The 21215-nt window shown below is 50.7% G+C and overlaps 1 protein-coding gene across 1 annotated transcript in view; it reads right to left on the bottom strand.

The window, feature by feature from the left end:
- Positions 1–2070: 2070 nt before the first annotated feature.
- Positions 2071–21215, bottom strand: part of Dscaml1 (DS cell adhesion molecule like 1) — a 379187-nt gene continuing 360042 nt past the window's right edge. Inside the window, exons 21-33 of the mRNA XM_004667408.3 lie at positions 17444–17597; positions 15795–15912; positions 15157–15320; positions 14790–14888; positions 13785–13973; positions 12637–12924; positions 9996–10151; positions 7967–7997; positions 7664–7782; positions 7233–7385; positions 5937–6131; positions 3674–3985; positions 2071–3080 (exon numbers count right to left, since the gene is read on the bottom strand). Of these exons, the coding sequence (XP_004667465.2) occupies positions 2605–3080; positions 3674–3985; positions 5937–6131; positions 7233–7385; positions 7664–7782; positions 7967–7997; positions 9996–10151; positions 12637–12924; positions 13785–13973; positions 14790–14888; positions 15157–15320; positions 15795–15912; positions 17444–17597 (2454 nt within the window). The 3' untranslated portion in view covers positions 2071–2604. The remainder of the gene's footprint in view (positions 3081–3673; positions 3986–5936; positions 6132–7232; positions 7386–7663; positions 7783–7966; positions 7998–9995; positions 10152–12636; positions 12925–13784; positions 13974–14789; positions 14889–15156; positions 15321–15794; positions 15913–17443; positions 17598–21215) is intronic.

The following is a 21215-nucleotide window of genomic DNA, read 5'->3' as shown; positions in this document are numbered from 1 at the left end:
AGAATGAGACTAACAGGCTGAAGAGATGGCTTAGTGGTTAAGGCACTTGCTTGTGAAGCCAAAAGACTAGGTTCAATTCCCCAGGACCCATGTAAATCACATGCACAAAGTGGTGCATGTGTCTAGAGTTCATTTGTAGTGACTGCAGGCCCTGGTGCACCCATTCTCTCTCTCTCTCTCTCTCTCTCATAAATAAAAAGAAATTTTGGGCTAGAGAGATGGCTTAGCGGTTAAGGTGTTTGCCTGAAAAGCCAAAGGACCCAGGTTCGATTCCTCAGGACCCATATTAGCCAGATGCACTAGGGGGTTCACGCGTCTGGAATTCGTTTGCAGTGGTGGGAGCACTGGCATGCCCATTCTCTCTCTCTCTCTCTCTCCCTCTTTCTCTGTCAAATAAATAAATAATAATTTTAAAAAGTATAAGAAGAATTTTTTAAGAATGAGAAAAAATAAAAAAAGAATGAGGCTGTTAGGAGCTGAGGCTCATGTAGATGTCTTCCTGCTCCTCTAATATTGGGAGTTACCTCATATCTCAAAGCCTTGGTTTCCATGCCTGTCAAATGCAAATTGTGGTACATTTCTCCCAAATCATCAATGAGGTTACAAAAGTCAATGAACTCTTATATGTGCGAGTAGTTCCTTCATCTGCCCATCCTGATATCTACGTTTTTCATTCCTTTGCCCTCTCTGGAGTTGAGTTTGATTCCTGTTTGTTCCCCAGTATCCAGTATGGGAGGAGAAGGAGGAAGAGCACACTCAAGTCAAATTCTATGTCAGGCGGAGCTCCTAGATTTGATCATTGTGCTTGTAGTTCTAGATGTGACCTGCAGATGGCGCACACAGCTCTGGGAGCCGTCCAGTCCTGAGTTGGAATGAAGCTGGCGGGCATCAGGGCCTTTTTGGTTCTCTGGATGCTGTTAGCTGGTTCTCTAGGGGTGGGTTTTAGTGTGTGTGTGTTGGGGGGGGGGTGCTGAAGTGGGCATTTCCCCCACAAACTTAGAACCCACTACGAAGTCTCTGCCCTGCTCCTCAAGTGCTGACTATTCTTACCTACTAAAGTAATGGTTTATAAGTGGACCGTCTCAGCATCCTATACACATTAGCTGCTCAGAGACACTGAACAGACTCCGAGACTTGTAGGTGTGAGCTGCTACATGCTGGACCACTTACTTTCTCCTTCCCTCTAGCCTCTTCCCAGTCCTCTGTTATCTGCGGGAATAGCAGGTCCAGGACTCACCTTCCTTCCAGATTCCAGGTCCTCAATGCTGTCTTGACTTGGGGTGCTCAGCTCAGGGTCCCCCTTGGGCCACAGTGGAGGGAACAGTTCCCAGAGCACACTGCATGCCCCTGGGCTATTGCTGGTCTCTGGCTCAAACCTTTCCCCTTCCCTCCTTCTCCCAACCTCGTTATCATGCCGTCAGAAACACTGCTGCTGCTGCTGCGTGCCCCAGTCCCTCCATCAAGTCCTCCACATAGCACATTAGTTACCCCAAATCTCGTATGGTGCCTGCTCTGCCCTCTGAGGTAGTTCTTTCGGCTAAGCTCCATTTCCCTGTCATTGAGCACTTAGTACCCTCTGACTTCCGATGATCTCTCTTCTCCCTGGGGCCTCACCTCTCCCTATGGCAGACCAGAGCTTTTGATCCAGTCTGTAATCACTTGCTGTCCACTTGCAGCTACAGGTGCCTCTCCTAACCACTCACCAACGGTTTATTCAGCCATGTTCCCCTGGCTGTCCTGGAAGAAGACAGCCGGGAGATGCCTGCTCCTTACCCCCAAGGCTCCCCAGCAAGTTCCTAGAAGCGCTTCATCTCATGGGCTCCAAGCCCTTTTAATTCACAGATAAGGAAACTGGCTCAGAGGGTTTAGGCACTTGCTCAGAGCCACAGAGCTGGTCCCTCTTACATACAGCCCAGCATGGACCTGAGAACAAGACACGCTTAATGGATGCACCCAGGTTAACGGAGAGCCTTTCAAAAGCTTCCAGCACGAAACCAAAGCCCAGGCCTGGTACAGAGGTCTCTCTGCCCTCCCCACTGGCCCTTGCCAGATGGGAAAAAAGCCACCACGTAGAAACATAACCTTTATTGCACACGGCGCTGGGTCTTTTTTCATAGAAAAAGGTATTAACACATAAGCATCTGCAAATTGAAGCAACTCCTGGTTTTCTTGGAACAGTAAAATCGCATGCAGTGTCTCTGAGTTGGGATTTTGGTCTTTGTCAAAATCACCTAGTGGGTTGGGGGGGTGAGTAGGAGGGGAAAAATTGCTGTCTTTGTGCCTCTGTCTCAAAAGAAGGTGAGAGAAATATATAGATATATAGCTTGTTGCTGTGGTTCTTTCTCTCTATATATGTATATATCTCTCCACGCGTATTTCATGGGGTGGAGTATTTGACTTGTTTTGTGCCCTGGCTTCATGGAGAAGAAGAAAATAGTTTCATTTGTACAAAAGAGTCCTATGTACAAGCGTTCGTGACTTGGGGGAGGGCTTCCTTTTTGTCTTCAGTTTAATATAAATAACACAGGAAACAGCCATGTTGGTGTCATGAGGGCTGGAGGTGCAGAGGTCCCCGGCAGGGCCACTCCCCTGATGGCAGAGTCCCTACACCAGAGTGTAGGATTTGGAGTAGGCCCCGGCCCCTTGCTTCTGAGATCGCCCTACCCCTGAGGTGCTCATCTCAAGGAGTGAGTCCCTGGAGCCCCCCATTTTGGTGTGTGGGCCCCCGGCCCGCGGAGGCTCAGTGCTGGGGGCCGGAGGGGCAGCGCTGGGGGCAGCAGGGGGCTCGGCGGGGGTGGGGCCAGGGGCTGGGGGCGCCGTGCCAGCTGGGGGGGCTGGCATGGCCAGAGTCCTCTGAGGTAAGGTGGCCGTGGTGGCGGCAGCAGGGGCTCCTGGGTGTGGGAGGCCCAAGGGCTTGCTGGCAGGGTCCAGGGTAAGGTGGCGGGCCTGGCTGTGGTAGGCTCGAGTCAGGTTCCTCATGGAGGCCTCTCGGGGAGGGACCACCGGGCAGGGCTCCCGCCCATCTGCCTTTCGGAAGAAGGCCTCCGACTTGGTATATAGTGGCAGGTTACAGTAGTCACCTGGAATCACAAAAATAGAGCACATCAGAGACAGAGGCCAGGCGATGTGTTCATTCAACTCCCGTCTGCCCCCACTAGATAAAGGGAATGATCACTACTGAATGAGCCCTTCCCATGCATCAGTCATGTTCCTAAAGGTTATCAACATTATGACAAAACAAAGCAGATACTATCATCTGAATCTTACAAATAAAAACAATTAAGGTCAGGGCTGGGGAGCTGGCTTAGCGCTTAAGGTGTTTGCCTGTGAAGCCAAAGGACTCAGGTTTGATTCCCCAGGACCCACATAAGCCAGATGCACAAGTTGGCACATGTGTCTGGAGTTCGTTTGCAGCAGCTAGAGGTCCTGGCATGCCCATTATCTTCCCTCCCCCTCCCCTCTGCCTGTTTCTCTCTCCTTCTCTCAAATAAAAATAAATTATAAAAAATCAAGGTCAGACAGATGTAGTGACTTGCTCAAAGCTACAGAGATATTATGAGGATGAGCCAGGATGTGGCTCTGAGTTGCTTACTACCAAATCATTGCTCGTGCACTGTTAGGAGCAAAGCCGGCCTGGTAGGGGACCCAGCACGGGCAGGGGAAGGGCACTCACTCTTGTTGGCCCGGTGAGGGATGGGCACAGCCACGTTTTTGCCCCGGTCAGCATCCTGCGGCTTGGGCGGGGAGGCCGTGAAGCGGCAGATGCCGGGCTCTGAGGGCGTGCTCATGGAGGTCATGCTGTCCGCGTTCTCGTTGGTGCCCGTGGTCATCTGGTCCGAGGAGCTGTCGGAGATGAAGCACTCTGTGATTTCGAACTTGGCATGCTGCAGCTGCTCCTCCAGCTTGGCGTGCTCGTAGGCCCGGGCCAGCTCTTCGTAGGTGGACGAGGCACTCTCGGTGGACACCATGCTATTGCGTCCTTTGTCTGGGGACACAGAAGGCATGGGGTTGAGGGGAGAGGAGTATGTCATCGGGAGAAGGGTGCTGGGGGCATAGATGAAACTGTGCTATCCTTAAGCCAGGCTATGAGGGCACCAGGCTAGGAGAGTCTGCTTCCTCCCAGGAGGGTAGCAGTGGGATCATTGCTTAATGATGGGCAGATCATGTGTCACTCTTGAAAACAAGCAGTTGCCCCATTGGCTATTCAGCCCTTTCTCCAGCAAGTGTCCTAGATACCATTTTCCTTAACAATTTTTGGGGATAGCAAAATCAAATACTTGACCAAGCAGAGCTCAGTAAGGTCAAATGTTCTTTTCTTCAAAATAATTTTAAAATATTTTATTTATTTGCGTGTGAGAGAGAGAAAGAGGCAGATAGAGAATAGACACACTAAGGCCTCTAGCCACTGCAAATGAACTCCAGACACATGTACCATCTTGTGCATCTGGATTTACAAAGGTACTGGGGAATCAAACTAGGCTTCACAGGTAAGGACCTTAACCACTAAGCTATCTCTCCAGCCCTCAAAAAAAATTTTTTTAAATATATTATCTATTTATCTATTTGAGAGAGAGAGAGAGAGAGAGGAAGAGGTGGAGAGAAAGACAGAAAGGGCATGCCAGGGCCTCCAGCCACTGCAAACAAACTCCAGATCCATGTGCCCCCTTGTGCATCTGGTTTTATGTGGGTTCTGGGGATTGAACCATGGCCCTTGGGTTTCCCAGGCAAATGTCTTATCCACTAAGCCATTTCCCCAGCCCTCAAATGTTCTTTGTTAAATGACTCAAAAAGCACCATAGTGCTGAGAAGTGACAGAGGAGTGCTCAGCACTGAAATCTCTATCACATCTTCCAAGGCTCAGGCTCTATTGTGGAAGAGGTAGCAGAAAGAATGTAAGAGCCAAAGGAAAGGTAGGACTCCTTACAATGTGCTCCTCCAGACACAAAATGGCCTGGATATCCATGACCTCACAGTGCCTGACACTACCTACACAAGACCAACATTTTTGAAGGGAAAGATGATGACACCAATATAAAAGAGAGACTGATTGAGAGGAGGAGGATATGATAGAGAGTAGAGTTGTGAAGGGCAACATGGAGAGGAGGGAATTATGGTTTATTGTCTATAATTATGGAAGTTCTTAGTAATAATAATAAATATTATTGGCCGGGCATGACCACCTTTAATCCCAGCACTTGGGAGGCAGAGGTAGGAGGATTATCATGAGTTTGAGGCCACCCTGAGACAAATTCCAGGTCAGCCTGGAGAGAAAGAGAGGTGTGTATGGGCATGCCAGGGCCTCTTGCTGCTGCAGAAGAGCTCCAGACATGTTCTACTTGGCGCATTTGGTTTTACATGGGCAATGGGTAATCAAACCTGGCTGGCAGGCTTTACAAGCAAGCACCTTTAATAGCTGAACTATTTCCCTAGCCCAAAAGTTTTTGTTTTTGTTTTTTTATTCCAGTGTGGTGGTTTGATTCAGGTGTCCCTCATAAACTTAGGTGTTCTGGATATTAGGTTCCCAAGCTGATGGCAATTGGAAATTAAAGGCTCCTGGAGGCAGTGTATTGTTGGAGGTGGGTTTATGGGTGTTATAGCCAGTTTCCCCATGCCAGTGTTTGGCACACTCTCCTGTTCTTGATGTCTACTTTATGTAGGCCAGGGGGGTGATGTTCACCCTCTGCTCATGCCATCGTTTTCCCCTGCCATCGTGGAGCTTCCCCTTGAGCCTGTAAGCCAAGATAAACCTCTTTTTCCCACAAGCTGCTCTTGGTTGGGTGATTTCGACCAGCAATGCGAACCGGACTGCAACACCCAGCCACAGTAACTTTATGTCTTGGACCTTATGAGCTGGTGGGAAAGAACTGGGAGGAACAGCAGGTAGAGATGCATGAGGGGGTGCCTGAAGAGGGATACAGGCAGGGCTCCAGGCATACCTGTGTCCTGGGAGAGACTAGCACTGTAGCTGTCACTCTCTGTAACAGTGACACCATGCTGGGAGCCCACAGTGCGCCAGTCAGAGGTGAGGGTGCGGGCAGGGGTGGAGGCCTGGCATTTGGTCAGGGTCCACTGGCTTGAGTACCGGTTCCGGGTGCTGTGAGCTGATTTCACATTCTTCCTGGACACTGGGTCTGCACAGAAGGAAACAAGAGATAGCACCTTCCAACTCAGGGCCCTTGGGCTGGGCATTGGGGAGCCAGGGTGGAGGCAGAAGCAGTCACAGTTGCTCTCTTGGGAATGCTGGCCATTTGGCCTTTCCAGACTGTATGGCTAGCCCCAGAGGAGGAGACTGACAGGTGTGGGGGCAATGGGTGGCATCCTAGCCTTCCCCACCCACCCCAACTTTTCCTTCCACGTGGGGAAGAATGGGTGCCCTGTTCTGCCACCTCCTGACTGTCCATTCCTTGCAGCCTTGGATGTACTCCACTCTTGGGTTCAGAGTCACAGTGTTTGAGACAGAAGACCCTTGGAGAGCAAGGTGACCTAACCCTTGCTCAAAATTTCTAAATAAGGAAATTGAGGTCCAGAGAGACAAGGTTAGCAATATACCCATAGCTAGCACATATGCAATCAAGGTTCTAATTCCAGAACTTTTCCTAGTTTTTCATCTTATTCCATTCTACTCCTTCCTTTTTCCCTCCCTCACAACCATCCTCCTTCCTGCCCTCCCTCTTTTTTAAAAAATAAAATTTATTTATTTGACAGAGAATGAGGGAGAGAGAGAGAATGGGCACGCCAGGGCCTCCAGCCTCTGCAAACAAACTCTCGATGTGTGCGCCCCCTTGTGCATCTGGCTAACGTGGGTCCTGGGGAATCGAACCTGGGTCCTTTGGCTTTGCAGGCAAGTGCTTTAACCACTAAGCCATTCCTCCAGCCCCCCCCCTTTTTTTTGATTTTCCAAGGTAGGGTATCACTCTATCCCAGACTGACCTGGAATTCACTCTGTAGTGTCAGGGTGGCCTCAAACTCACAGTGATTCTCCTACCTCTGCCTCCCGAGTGCTGGGATTAAAGGCATGCGCCACCGCGCCCAGCTTGGAATTCACTATGTAGTCTTAGGTTGGGCTTGAACTCCCAGTGATCCTCCTACCTCTGCCTCTTGAGCGCTGGGATTAAAAGCATGAGCCACCATGCCCAGATCTTTTCCTCTCTTTTTAAGACATCCCTGTCTCAAGCTGAGTTAATAGTTCTCCTGCGTGAGAAGAATGCTATTTCTGTGGGGATAATGCATACTAGTTCCTGGCCGGATGTCCGACATGTCGATGAGGGGTCCTGTGCTCTGGATGAGGGCTGGGTGGTGCAAAGAGACACCGGTACAGAAGCTCTGTGGGTTGACAGCTTGGCTGAACTCAGCATCTGCCACTGGGATGGTGGCCTTGTCGTCTCCTAGAAGAAGAAAGACAATCACCAGGAGTCCTCCCCAAGTTTCTCTTTTTCTTTACCCAGTGTTGGGCTACAGAAAGGCCAGCAACTCTCTCCATTGGAGGAGGAAATTCCCTCAGGAGAAACTGTGGTGAGTTTCAAGGATTGTTGCATGGAGGGCTGCTGCTAGACCCCTGGGCATAGCTGTGGGCTTGCAGTTGCTTGTGCCTGTGGGGTGTGGCCTGGGTAAGTGCATGGAGAACAGGATGGAGAGCTGGTGGAGGTGACCCCTGTCAACTCACCCAACTGCTTGATGCCCTCTTTGTCCTCGATGAGCAGCTGGACCCTGGGGATATCAATGTGGAGCCGTGGGCCCTGTGGTGGCCCTTTCACAGGGGTGTCAAAGCTTCGGTTGTTCTTGCTGGAGGAGAAGGAAAGGAGGTGGGGGTCACAGTAGCCAGAGGAGATTGGGGGGGGGGCTCTGTGGGATGGAGAGCTGCCACGAGCTTCTTTGCTACTTCAGGATCACAGAAGGGGGCTCCTAAGTCCCCTGCAGAGGAGGAGGAGGTGGGGAGGAAACGGGGCCGCAGTTATATGACACTGACCTTATCAACATTTCTGCCAAACTCTTTGCATCTGCAAAATAACAGAGAGAGAGATGTGTGGGTGAGCATGCAAGTGAGTGTGGAGTTTGAGCAGGAAAACTGGAAGAGGCACGGAGAACAAGTTGGGAGAATTTTCTAAATTGGGAATCGTTTCCTAAGAAGCAGAGGGCGAAACGTAAGGACCTACAAAAAGCCTACAACCTGACTAGGTTTTATTGTTCTTAACTGGGGAGTTGGCTCCGGTCTTCCTTTCTGTAGTTTTCATCTAGTATACGGCTCTCTCACAAAGGAGAAGGGGCACAGTAAGTGTTCTGCCTACTTCAGGAGTTAGCTCTACTTGAACAAGAAGCCAGAGTGCCGTGAAGGACCCTCAGTTATCTCTTAGGAGAGGAGAGTGTAGAGGATGAGGTGGAGGTGATCAGTGAGAAGCCTTAGGGGACTGAACTCTCACACTAACCAAGAGGCTTCATCTCCTCCTCTAGAGCATCTGTACCCAAAAAGTCCACGGGTGGATTTGAGAGTCCATGCTCTATCCCACAAGGGCCTTGAATTTGATGAGATACTTATAGAGGAGAGTCAAAGGGCCTACATAATCTATTAGTGTTTGGTAGCTGAGAATGATCTGTCAAGATGTATCCAATCATCCAACTGTCTATCCATCTATTCAGCCATGCGGCCAACCAGCCATCTCTCTAACCATGTACCCAGCCGTCCATCTCTACCAAAGCCTTCATCTATTGTCCATCCGCCCACCCACCTAGGTATTTAATCATCCGATCATGCATTCAACCTCTATCCAGCCATTCTTCCATTTACATATTCCGTCCAGCCATCCATACCACCATGTAACAGTCCATCCATCCATCCAACAATTTCTCTGATTTTTCCATCATTTCAGCTATTCTTTCAATCCAATCATATATTATTATCCACCAATACTGTCACCTATTTTCAGTCAAAATATACATCAGACCATAAACCTATTGATCTAACCATCTCTTTATTCAGTTTTTCATTAAACCATTCATCTATCCATCCTTGCATCTATATATCCATCTATCCAACAGTCTGCTTAATCATCCATCCATCTCTTTAAGCACTCACTAATTCAATTATTTTATCCAGCCACTCATTGAACCATCCATTCATCCATCCACTCAATTCCTGAATATCCGAAGGAACATTAGCCATTCCCTTTTCTATGTTACTATTGTCTCCTGGCACCAGACTGTGAACTCTGAGAAAATGAGTTCTTACAGAGTCCTGTTCCTTCTTCATTCATCTTTGCATCTTTAATGTCTGGCAATATCTACATGCATATCTATATATCTATATGCAACAGATTCAATAAATGTTTCTTCAATGAGTGACTAAGCATTTATGAAGCAACTAATAGGTCTTGGATACTTATTAGGTCCCAGGAATATCATGGTTCATGAGACTCATTCATGCTGGACTGTGGTATTAGGGATTGAAAAAGGGGATGATGCAAAAATATTTCATGGGCTGGAAAGATGGCTTAGCAGTTAAGATGCTTGTCTGCAAAGCCAAAGGATCCAGGTTCAATTCTCCAAGACCTATGTAAGCCAGATGAACAAGGTGGTGCATGCATCTTGAATTCATTTGCAGCGGCTATAGGCCCTGGCACCACTCCCATTTTCTCTCTCTCTCTCAAATAAATTTAAAAAAATAAAAAATATTAAAAAAAATTCACACATGACATGACATGGAAACTTCCTGGTTGGAACTGAATGGGGTCCTGGAGAGATGTATTTACCAAGCAATACGGAACTATTTATATCTTAACAACTAATATGGCCTGGCTGGTGCAGGCACAAAGTCCTGAGGGCACAGTATAGACGGCAGCAAATAATGAAGGAGACTTCAGAAGGTTTGAGTGGCAGCTCTTCCTTTGAAGGGCCTTAAGCACTGTATCTTGCCCGGATGGTGCTGAGGTCCACTGAAGGGCAGCCAGTGTGGCTGGGGCTGAGCACCCTCCCCCCGGAAAGCCCCGAGGGCGCTCCCCCACCTCGCAGTCTCTTCAACCGCTTCTCCTTCCTCTTCTTGCGGATGATGAAGAGGAGGGCCACCCCCAGTGTGGCCAGGATGACTGGACAGCCAATGGTGAACAGCTTCTTGACGTCATCCCCTTCACCTTGAGCAGACTTGATGGGTGGGATCGTGCCTAAATGGAGGCAGAGAGTCAGGAGTCCCGCGTAAGTCACATGCTGGGTGGGAAAGATGGCTGACTGCTGCTGCTGCCTTTGGCCCCTGACCTCCACCTCCTGGCCCAGAGCTCTGACCTTCTGCTTCCCCAGATTCTGGTCCCAGTTAGGACAGCCACGAACACTCTACAGTGCTATATACTGTACTGACGTCTGGAGACTATTTTAGAATTATGCCTCCTGGTGTTGGGCGTTGAATCCTAGAGGGTGGGTTTGACGGGCTTGCACTCCTACATGTAGCTGGGGGTGGAAGGAACAGAGCAGAAACAGCAGGGAGACGTCACAGCAGAGGTCCTGTGACGTGATCCCTTCCCCGCACTCCGAACCTGCCATCCTTGCCACAGGCCATGTCCACAGTGTCTATGTGTCTGCAGGGAGGTAACGTTAAGCTTGTATCACCCTCTGCCAAAGCCCCAATGAGCTCGTCTGTTTTCCCAGCTTTGCTGAAGAGTCGTCTTCATGAAGGCTTCCTTGCTGGGGCCCATTTCCTTCCTTTTTTTTTTTTTTTTTTTTTGAGGTAGGGTCTCACTCTAGCCAGACTACCCTGAAATTCACTATATAGTCTCAGAATGGCCTCGAACTCACAGCAATTGTCCTACCTCCACCGCCCGAGGGCGTGCGCCACCACGCCCAGCCTCATTTCCTAATACTGCTTTTCTTCATTTCTGAAGCACAAAGCTTGACATCATGAAGCGCATGACACTCAGCCCCTAAGCATGCAGCCTCCCGTTGCTTTAACATACTGTACGTGTGTGTGCACATGCATGCGTGAGGTATCCCTGTGTGGTAGACACCGGTTCGGTGCTCACCACATATGATGTCCATGTTCTTGTCTACATCTCCCAGACTTCCTTGAAGTTAGTTAGAGGCCCCATGGCTAGACTGAACAAGAGTGTGAAAAGGAGAGATGAGGGCCAGCTCCTGGTCAATTATATATATATATATATATATTTATTTATTTATTTATTTATTTTTTGGTTTTTCGAGGTAGGGTCTCACTCTGGTCCAGGCTGACCTGGAATTAACTCTGTCATCTCAGGGTGACCTTGAACTCATGGCAATCCTCCTACCTCTGCCTCCCAAGTGCTGGGATTAAAGGCGTGCGCCACCACGCCCGGCAATTATATTTTTTTTAATTTTAGAGGGAGAGAGAGAGGCAGGCAGACAGGGAGAGAGAATTAGCACAGGGCCTCTGCCCTGCAATCAGCCACTGCAATCAAATCCCAGATGCTTGCGCCACCTAGTGGGCATATGCAACCTTGAGCTTGCCTCACCTTTTGAGTGTCTAGTTAACTTGTGTCGGGAGAGTAGAACATGGGTCCTTAGGCTTCACAGACAAGTGTCTTAACTGCCAAGCCATCACTCCAGACCCCCCCTTTTAAAAATATTTTTGTTTATTATTTATTTATTTGAGAGTGACAGAGAAAGAGGGAGGGAGGGAGGGAGGGAGGGAGGGAGGGAGGGAGGGAGGGAGGGAGAGAGAGAGAGAGAGAGAGAGAGAGAGAGAGAGAGAGAGAGAGAAAAGGCTTGCCAGGGCTTCCAGCCACTGCAAATGAACTCCAGATGCATGCGCCCCCTTGTGCATCTGGCTAACGTGGGACCTGGGGAACCGAGCCTTGAACCAGGGTCCTTAGGTTTCACAGGCGAGCGCTTAACTGCTAAGCCATCTCTCCAGCCCCAGACCCCCCCTTTTTTGAGTGGACTTTGAAGATTTGATTCTTGAGGTGGGGTGGCTAAAACACTAAAAGGTGGTAGCCAACCAACTCTCGACAGGACTTAATAGGAGCAAGGGTCTTCGCTGGGGGCTGGAAAGCTGGCTTAGCGGTTAAGTGCTTGCCTGTCAAGCCTGAGGACCCAGGTTCGAGGCTCGATTCCCCAAGACCCACGTTAGCCAGATGCACAAGGGGGCGCATGTGTCTGGAGTTCATTTGCAGTGGCTGGAGGCCATGGCGTGCCCATTCTCTCTCTATCTGCCTCTTTTTCTCTGTCTGTCGCTCTCAAATAAATAAGTAAAAATAAATTTTTTTAAAAAAGAATATTCAGTGGGTTAGGCCCCCAGGTATAAACGCTGCCTGCTGCTGCAGCACAAGCTATCCTGGCCATCCCATACCCATCCTGGCCAATACACAACGCTAGCAGAGTTCTCAAGTGGATGAGACCTCATCCTCACCACCACTTCCTTCTTCCTCTCCATGTCCCTGAAGTAACGGGGAGCGAGAACTGTACCCAGGACTCCCCATCTTTAGTGTTTCTGACTGTTGCCTGCCTGCCTGTCTGGACTGGACCCTAGTGGATCCACCTGTTTACCTGTCTGCTACCAGTCTACTGCCTGCTCTGTCTGCCTGTCAGGCTTTTGTCCTGGCTGTTATTCCTGCCTGTTTCTATGTTTTGAGTGCCTCAGGGCTGTCCATCCCTCCCCTTCCCACCCTTGTCCTCCTGACTCACTGCCATCGTAGTCCAGGGTGGCAAACTGGGCGGTCTCGTTGCCACAGCCAGCGCTGTTGCAAGCCTTCATGCGCAGCTCGTACCACGTGGCCTCCCGCAGTTCAGTGAGAAACACTTCGGTGGAGCTGTTGGCGCGCAGACCCTGCCAGGCCCAGGTTCCCTTGGGGCGGTACTCCAGCGTGATGGCTGTGATGGGGCAGCCCCCGTTATTCCAGCCCTGCAGGTTAAGTCGAGCGTGTGTGGAGTTGATGTGGGTGAAGAGGTGTTGGTCTTTGCTGAAGGAGGGCTCTGGATGGAAGGCAGGGAGGACAGAGAGAGAGAGAGAGAGAGAGAGAGAGAGAGAGAGAGGGTTTAGCAATCCCAAGGAAGAAGGGAGTGTTTGTACAGCTGGAAAAAGTTTCCCCGAGGCAGCTGGGAATGCGCTGTGTCCAGGGGATCCGTGGCTGGTACAGGTGTGAATGAGGGCCACCAGGGAGTGAAGAGGTAAGAGAATGGAAGGCTCCGGAGAGGCCTCAGCAGTGAAGGACGAGGGGTAGGGTGAGGAAAGAGTGACACTGTCTTCTCTGGCAGGGTAGCAGGATCAGTTTTTTTTTCAAGGTAGGGTCTCACTCTAGTCCAGGCTGACCTGGAATTCACTATGTAGTCTCAGGGTGGCCTCAAACCCATGGCGATCCTCCTACCTCTGCCTCAGAGTGCTGGGATTAAAGGCGTGTGCCACCACACCTGGCTAGGATCAGTTTTTTGAAGTCGAGCCTCATGTATCCCAAGCTGGCTTCAAACATGCTATGTAGCTGAGGATAACTTTAGATTTCTGATCCTTCCTTCTCCACCTCTAAGGGCTGGGAGCATAGGGATGTACCATGGCACCTCATTTACGCAGTGCTGAGGGAACATGCGGTGCAAGCGTTCTACTAACTGGACTACGGATGTAGCTCAGTTAGTAGCTTTGCCTGGTGATGTTGATTCTAGCATCAGAATGCTCTAGTAACAGGGACAAGGCTGTCCCCTCGCCATGGCATCTTATGCACCAGGGTCCTTCTTTCTCCAGGCCAGCCATACTCCCTCCCCGCCCCCCGCCCTCTGCCCCTCTACCCCCTACACCTCCCTCCTGGGCCCTGCTCTTCACCGCCACCCCAATATGGCCTCACCTCGCCCATGGGTCTTGGCCTCAATGATCTCGCTGATGCGCCCAGAGCCCACGCTGTTTTTGGCTGCCAGCTTCACCTTGTACCATGTGCCACACTTGAGGCTGTCCAGCTTGAAGGAGCGCTCGCTGGAGCTGATGAACACGTCCTTCCATTCCTCGCTGTTGTCCACAGAATACTGCAGCACGAAGCCTGTGGGAGGGCCCACCTCAGATGGGCACAAGAGAGCAGGCCAAGGCCGCAGAAGCCCAGCCTGGACTCCCCAGTGGGTTCCTTTGGGGGAGGGATTCCAGGCAGCCGCCAAGGGGAGGGGCATATGCAAATTAGATGCAAAGCTAGAGAGCCTTGAGGTACAGGGTAAATCTGCTGCTCTCTCTCATCAGCTCTGGTGGTCAAGTTCAGCAGAGCCAGAGTTGAGACACTGAAGAGGGAGCCCTTTAGGCCTTGGGTCCCCAACCGTGGATCCCTGATCTGCAGTCTCTGTGTCAAGGAATTTGTTGAAAATGCTGACTCAGCTTCACCCCAGCCCACAGAACCACAAACTGTTTACAATAACCCTGAAGAGTCTGCCCTCTCTATTTACCCCCTGAGCCCCTGTCTCTCACACACGCACACTCAACTTTGAGGGGCACTGATTTCCTACATTTGTCTTTTTTTTTTTTTTGAGGTAGGGTCTCGCTCTAGCCCAGGCTGACCTGGAATTCACCATGTAATCTCAGGGTGGCCTCGAACTCACAGTGATCCTCCTACCTCTGCCTCCCGAGTGCTGGGATTAAAGGCGTGCGCCACCACGCCCGGCCATTTGTCCGTTTTGACAGATTGGGAAACTGAGGCCCAGACAGGAAACCATGTTTTAGTGCCAAGGGGATGATGGGTGACTTTTCTGTGCACTTAAATATCTTCTGGTTCAAATTCTGCGTCTTTCCTGGGGATGATAGGAACACATGGGAAGCCCTTCCCCTGCCCTGGGACCTCCAAAATCCCTTCCTGATTCAGACCCCTGCTCACCTCGAATGGAGCTGCCCCCATTGTCCCCCGGAATCCAGGTCAGGGTGATGGAGGATGCGGACGTTTTGGAGACAGTGAGGCGGGGCTGGTCTGGGGGAACTGTGAGGGGAAAGTCACCAGCCATCAGTGCCAAAAAACATAAACAAAAACATAAACAAAAAACATAAGAGGTATGGAGGGGGGCACAGGGAAGGCATGGCTCTTCCGTGCCCTCATCCCGCCTGTCTCCTCTGCCCGTCCCATTTCTGCTCCAGCAGAGCCTGACCCCTCCCAGCCTGGAGCAGGCCGCTTCTGCCACTCATCTGTTTCACGCCATGGGTTTCCTGTCCCTGTCCTCATTCGCGCCGCCCGTCTTGCACGGTCTCACCTTGCACCAGAAGGTTGACGATGATGGTGTCAAAGCCACCGGTGTTGGTGGCCGTGCAGGTGTAGTAGCCCGAGTCCTCGGCCTTCACGGCACGCAGCAGCAGTGTGCCGTTGGTGTGGATGAGCCGGTGCCCGTCCAGGGACACAGGGATGGCCGAGTCCTCACTGTCAGGTGAGGGGGCAGGGTGGGTATGGCATGCAATTCCTTGTCCTGGGACCCTCCCTCCGGTGCGGGGGCACATAAGAGGGTGGCAAAAGGAGGGCTTCAGGGGACCTGAGGTGTTTTTTTTTTTTGAGGTAGGGTCTCATTCTAGCCCAGGCTGACCTGGAATTCACTCTGTATTCTCAGGGTGGCCTTGAACTCATGGCAGTTCTCCTACCTCTGCCTCCCAAGTACTAGGATTAAAGGCGTGCGCCACCACACCTGGCCTTTTATTCTACATTCTTGAGGGTTTCTAGTAGCCCTGGCCTCTTCATTCACTCAGAGAAGGATATCCTTGGTTCCTGACAGTGGGGAGGGAGGGCAACTTGCTGTGACCAGTGCCTTGCAGGGCTTCTCTAGGACTGGATGGTGACTGACTGATCAGGGTAGCTTTCCTCTTAAGGGTCACACCAGTCTTCTAGGATCCTGCCACGTACCTGTCTTTGGTCCACTTCACAGCAGGGGCCGGATCTCCCACTGAATTGCAAGGCAGCCGGACATCTTTCATCCAGGGTGTGGTCACAGTGCCTCCAAATGAGATGATCTTTGCCGGGGCTATAGGGACAAGAGCATGAGGCTGCCTACTTCTATCCTTCACACTCCCCTGACCCCTTTTCCCAAGGCTCCCTAGATTTATCATGCAAGTCAAGGGAGATTTTGGACCCTCTCTTGGGTATTTAGGTGGAGGTGGTCCTTACAGACATAGGCTGTGACAAGATGGGGCCAGTGTGCTGCCTGCAGGTGATGATGGCACAGGAGAGGAGATTGGGGGCCATCTAAGAGGTGATGGTGTCCTCTCAGACAGAAGGGACACTGGAGGAGGCCAGGTTGGGCAGGAGAAGCCATGCGCATGTATGTATGAGTATGTGCGTGTGTACAAATTTGTATACGTTGGGTAGAGGGACAGCAGGGCTTGTCTGTCCTTCCATGCAGGGTAACTGTGCACATGAAGGAACATGTTGTATTTAATGCTCACAGGGGCAGGGCCTAGGTTTCTACCAAGAACTCAGATGCCCAGATCGCTGCCTCGGGGACAGGGCTGACTGTCCTAGGGAGATGGCAGGCTCTGGGCCCCTTTCCTCCTGAAGAATGTCAATTCTGGAGAAGGGGTTGGTGGCACCCTGGGGAGAAGAAGGGGAGGAGGCGGAGATGCTGAGACCACTGTGTGGAGGGCGCCCTGACTTAGAGCTAGAGGAGATAGCCCGGCACTGCTCAAGGGTCTCAGTGGGCCTGGCCGCTTTGGTCTCAGTTTGCTCATCTGGACAGAGGGCTGAAAGAGCATGCTAATGGTGGGTGGGAACAAATGGGAATAGTGGTAGGTGGCAGCTTGCTGACTCTCCGCTTGTGGCAGGAAGAGAGACTCAGGCCAGCTCTGGAAGTGGGGCTGGGTCCAGGCAGGGCAGGAGTAAGGGGCCAAGGGGGCCTGAGAAGCGAGGAGGACCTGAAACTCATTATGACCAATTTATGTCCCCGGGGTTGGGACAGAGAGCAGCCAGCAGCTCCCCTGTGTGGCCATGTCATCAAGCTCTGAAGACCTGAGGGCATGTCTGGGCCAGGGATGGGTGGGGCCTGCCCTCAGAAAGTCCTATTCCAGCTCAGAGCCACTTGACAGATGAAGGGACATCAGCAGAGGGAACCCTCTGCCCACCATGTCTGGTTACAGCCCAGGGTGCTCTCTGGAGTCTCAGCAGCTCGGCGGCAATAGCTATGCCGTCCTGACCCAGAGCAGCCCCTCTCCGGACTCCGGGAGCTCACCACCCAGATCAAGGGTCATCTTTGGATGGGGGTGGTGCTGAGAGAACTCCCTCTATAAAGCCGGAGGAGGATGTGCACTGGGAACTGAGGGGCACCGTGCTGGTGTGGGCTGGCAGCAGGCTGTTGTGTGATTTTCTCAGAGTCAGGGGGCAGCAGAGGCCCAGTCTTGGAGGATGGATGCAGGAAGGAGGCAAGTGGCCGGATCCTCACAGCCAGGTCACAGGTACTCCTGGGAGGTGAGGGGCGGGCAGGGGAGAGGAGAGACCCTCTATTTCGGAAGAACCAGAATTCTGGAAGGAAGCTTCTATCTGCTCAGCCCCAACTTTCTCACCCTTGCCAGCAGGTTCGATGGTGACCTTCTCACTGCTGTTACCCCGGCCTGCAGAGGTGACTGCAGCCACCCACAGCAGGTACTGCTGTCCGCGGTTTAGGTGGGCGATCCGGTAGAAGAGCTGTTCGGGACTCGTCTCATACTCGCTGGGAGCCTGCAGGGCAGAGGTGAAGCTGTGAAACAAGCCAGGTCACCCACTTCTAACCTGCCTTGCTCTTCTGCCCTGCACCAAGAAGAGCGTGCTGGCACAAGCAGGAGGCAAGGCTGTGTCCAGAGTGCTTTTTCCCAGTTCAGAGGTCGCACTGGGCTTGGCCCTGAGGGGGAGGTGATAGGCCAGTCCTGAGGTGTTGCTACGCCAGCCTCAGTTTACCTGAGTGACCTAGGCTCTGGAAGCTCTGGCTGCAGACCAGGGAGTTGGATACCGTGGGTGAGTGATAGGGTCGTTCTGAGAAAGAAGAGTCAGGGGCAGAGAGTTCCAGGAAAGCACCAAGGAAGGAAAGAGGTTCTGGAAGAAGCTAAGTGACTGCTTTTGCCTTGTTAACGTTTTAGCTAGCCCCCAGCCTGTCCCTGGCTTGGTTGCCTCCCAGCCCTGATGCCTAATTATGCTCTCTCCTCCTCAGGAAGCGGAAAAGAGGGAGTGGAGAAAGCTTTACCGGGCAGCACTTTATTAATGATTATTAGTGGTATGGATCACCGTATATATTTGTAGGTTATATAAATCTATAAATTTTTTTGAACCAAATGACAGTTTTGACAAGTTGCCAACAAAACAATATCAGATCCCAGTGGTTTTACCAGTTGCTTTGATGAAAAGATTATGTTGCCTTGGAAACCAGAGGCTCAGATATTGAAATGAATTTGAGAAGGAGCTTTTGATAAGCACTAGTTTGCAGGCCTCCTGTCAGCCTCTTCCCTGTTACACCCGGATGGGGCTGACTTTTATTTTATTTTATTATATTATTATTATTATTATTATTTTTGGTCAGCCATAGGAAAAGGAGGAGAGGGCAGAATCAGGACCCCTTGAGATGGGGCAGGAATCCAAGGCGAAGGAGCAGTCCCTGGAACAGATGGGGGCCCCTGAGGCTAGAGGGAACCAGTAATTAGTTATCTCTGCAGTCATGGGATCTTGCACACATGCTCACCTGCACATGGACATGCATGCGCATGCTGAGGGACAGCCATCATAGAAGGACATTCTCCATGCCCCATGGGAGGACTGAGGGGCCCCAGTGGCTTATAATAAGAGAAACACCCCTTTTCAGGGCTACAGGCTACTTGCAGGGAAATGTGATGGGGAAGGCACAGGTGACACCCACAATGCACCCAGAGCTCCCTCCTCTGGGGAGGCCCAGCTGTAAATGCAAGGCATGCTGGGGCTAGGTGGACAGCCTGTCTCGAACCCTGGGGGCTGGAAGCCCTTTTAAGCCACAGCATCTGGGGTCTGGTGTATACAGCTTGCTTGGTGTATCATGACTACAGATAACATTTAGGGTACTGTGGTGACACCAATACTTGCCTGCTTTCTTGCCAGGCATCTGACCCAGGGGCCCATGTCCCTCTGGGGCCTCAGGTCTCTCTCGTGCAAACTAGAAACCAAGTAGCTCTACTTTCCCTGGCTTGTGACTCCGGGGCACCCCGAGGCAAGGGGTGTGAAAGACTCTTACAAACTGGACATGTTATTTCCCAGGCATCTATTCAGTGGGGGTAGAGATGTGTGTCCACACATGCATGTGTACTCATGTGAGTGTATGTATGCACACATGCATGCATGCATGGAAAAATGTTGCATGGACTTGCTTTGTGTCAGCATGTACCTGAGCGTACATCTGTGCTTGTCTAGAGAACGAGTTTTTCTTTTCCCTGAAGATATCAGCAATATGGCCTGGGAGATGGCTCAGTGGTTAAAGGCACTTGCTTGCAAAACCTGATGACCTAGGTTCAATTCCCAATACCCACATAAAGCCAGATGTACAAATTGGCACATGCATCTAGAGTTTGTTTGCAGGGGCTAGAGGCCCTGGTATGCTCATTCTATCTGCCTCTCTCTCAAATAAATAAAATAAGCCGGGCATGGTGGCACACACTTTTCATCCCAGCACTTGGGAGGCAGAGGTGGGAGGATTGCTGTGAGTTCGAGGCCACCAAGAGATTACACAGTAAAATCCAGGTCAGCCTGGGCTACAGCAAGACTCTACCTTGAAAAACCAAAAAATAAAATAAGTAAATAAATAGAGACATCAAATAAATAAAATAAAAGGATGTGAACTGATAATGATCCAAAGAAGAAAACCATAAGCAATGAATACATAGAGTAGCCAACCAAACTAGTAGTCAAAGATAGCTTAAAATAATAAAACTTAAAAATGAAAATCCAGCTGGCAAAAATTGGAAAGAAGACAAAACTCAGAGCAAGTCTGACATCACCATAAATGCAAGGGTGATGGTGCTTCATGCCACACCATAGGGCTGTCATGCTAAGGGAAGCGTAAACTGGTAAAAACTGTGTGTGTGTGTGTTTGTATGTGCATAGGTACATATGTGTACATGTGTGTGCATGCATGTGCATATGCATGTGGTGTTCTCCTCAGTCTCTTTCCACTGTATTTTAAAATATTCATTCATTTTTTTTTATTTTTTATTTTTTTGGTTTTTCGAGGTAGGGTCTCACTCTGGTCCAGGCTGACCTGGAATTCACTCTGTCATCTCAGGGTGGCCTTGAACTCACGGTGATCCTCCTACCTCTGCCTCCTGAGTGCTGGGATTAAAGGCGTGCGCCACCACGCCCGGCATTGTTTTTATTTTTATTTATTTATTTGAGAGCAACAGGCAGAGAAAGGGGGGGGGGGAGAGAGAGAAAGAGAGAGAGAGAGAGAGAGAGAGAATGGGTGCACCAGGACTTCCAGCCACTGCAATTGAACTCCAAATGCATGTGCCACCTTGTGTATCTGGCTTATGTGGGTACTGAGGAGTCAAGACTCAAACTGGGGTCCTTAGGCTTCACAGGCAAGTGCTTAACCCCTAGGCCATCTCCCCAGCCCCCATATTCATTTATTTTGAGGAGAGAGAGGGAGAGAGAGAATAGGCATCCCAGGGCCTTCTGACATGCAAAGAACTCAAGATGCCCACGCCACTTTGTTCATCCGGTTTATGTAGGTACTGGGGAGTTGCACCCTAGCCATCAGGCTTTGCAAGCAAATACCTTTAACCATTGAGCAATCTTTCCAGCCCCCGTTGTATTTTTATTTATTTATTTATTTGAGAGTGACAGACACAGAGAGAAAGACAGATAGAGGGAGAGAGAGAGAATGGGAGCGCCAGGGCTTCCAGCTTCTGCAAACAAACTCCAGACGCGTGCACCCCCTTGTGCATCTGGCTAATGTGGGACCGGGGGAACCGAGCCTCGAACCGGGGTCCTTAGGCTTCACAGGCAAGCGCTTAACCGCTAAGCCATCTCTCCGCCCCCCCCCCCCCGCTGTATTTTTTGAGACAAGGACTCTCATCCATTTGTCAGCAAGCCCCAGGAACTCTTCTGCCTCTGCCTTCTCAGCACAAAAATTACAGGTGTCCGCCACCATCCCTGATATTTTATGTGAGTTCTGGGGATCTAAGCTCAGGTCTTCATGCTTGCATGGCAAGCATTTTATCTATTGAGCCATCTCCCAACCCTCATGGTGTAAACTTTACCTACTGAACTCTCTTCCCAGCTCTCATGGTGTAAACTTTGTTTTTGGTTTTTCAAGGTAGGGTCTCACTCTAGCTCAGACTGACC

The sequence above is a fragment of the Jaculus jaculus genome, chromosome 3, assembly GCF_020740685.1.
Source record: "Jaculus jaculus isolate mJacJac1 chromosome 3, mJacJac1.mat.Y.cur, whole genome shotgun sequence".
NCBI lineage: Eukaryota > Metazoa > Chordata > Mammalia > Rodentia > Dipodidae > Jaculus > Jaculus jaculus.
Note: the sequence above shows the minus strand (reverse complement) of the source record. Positions and strands in the feature narration are given on the sequence as shown.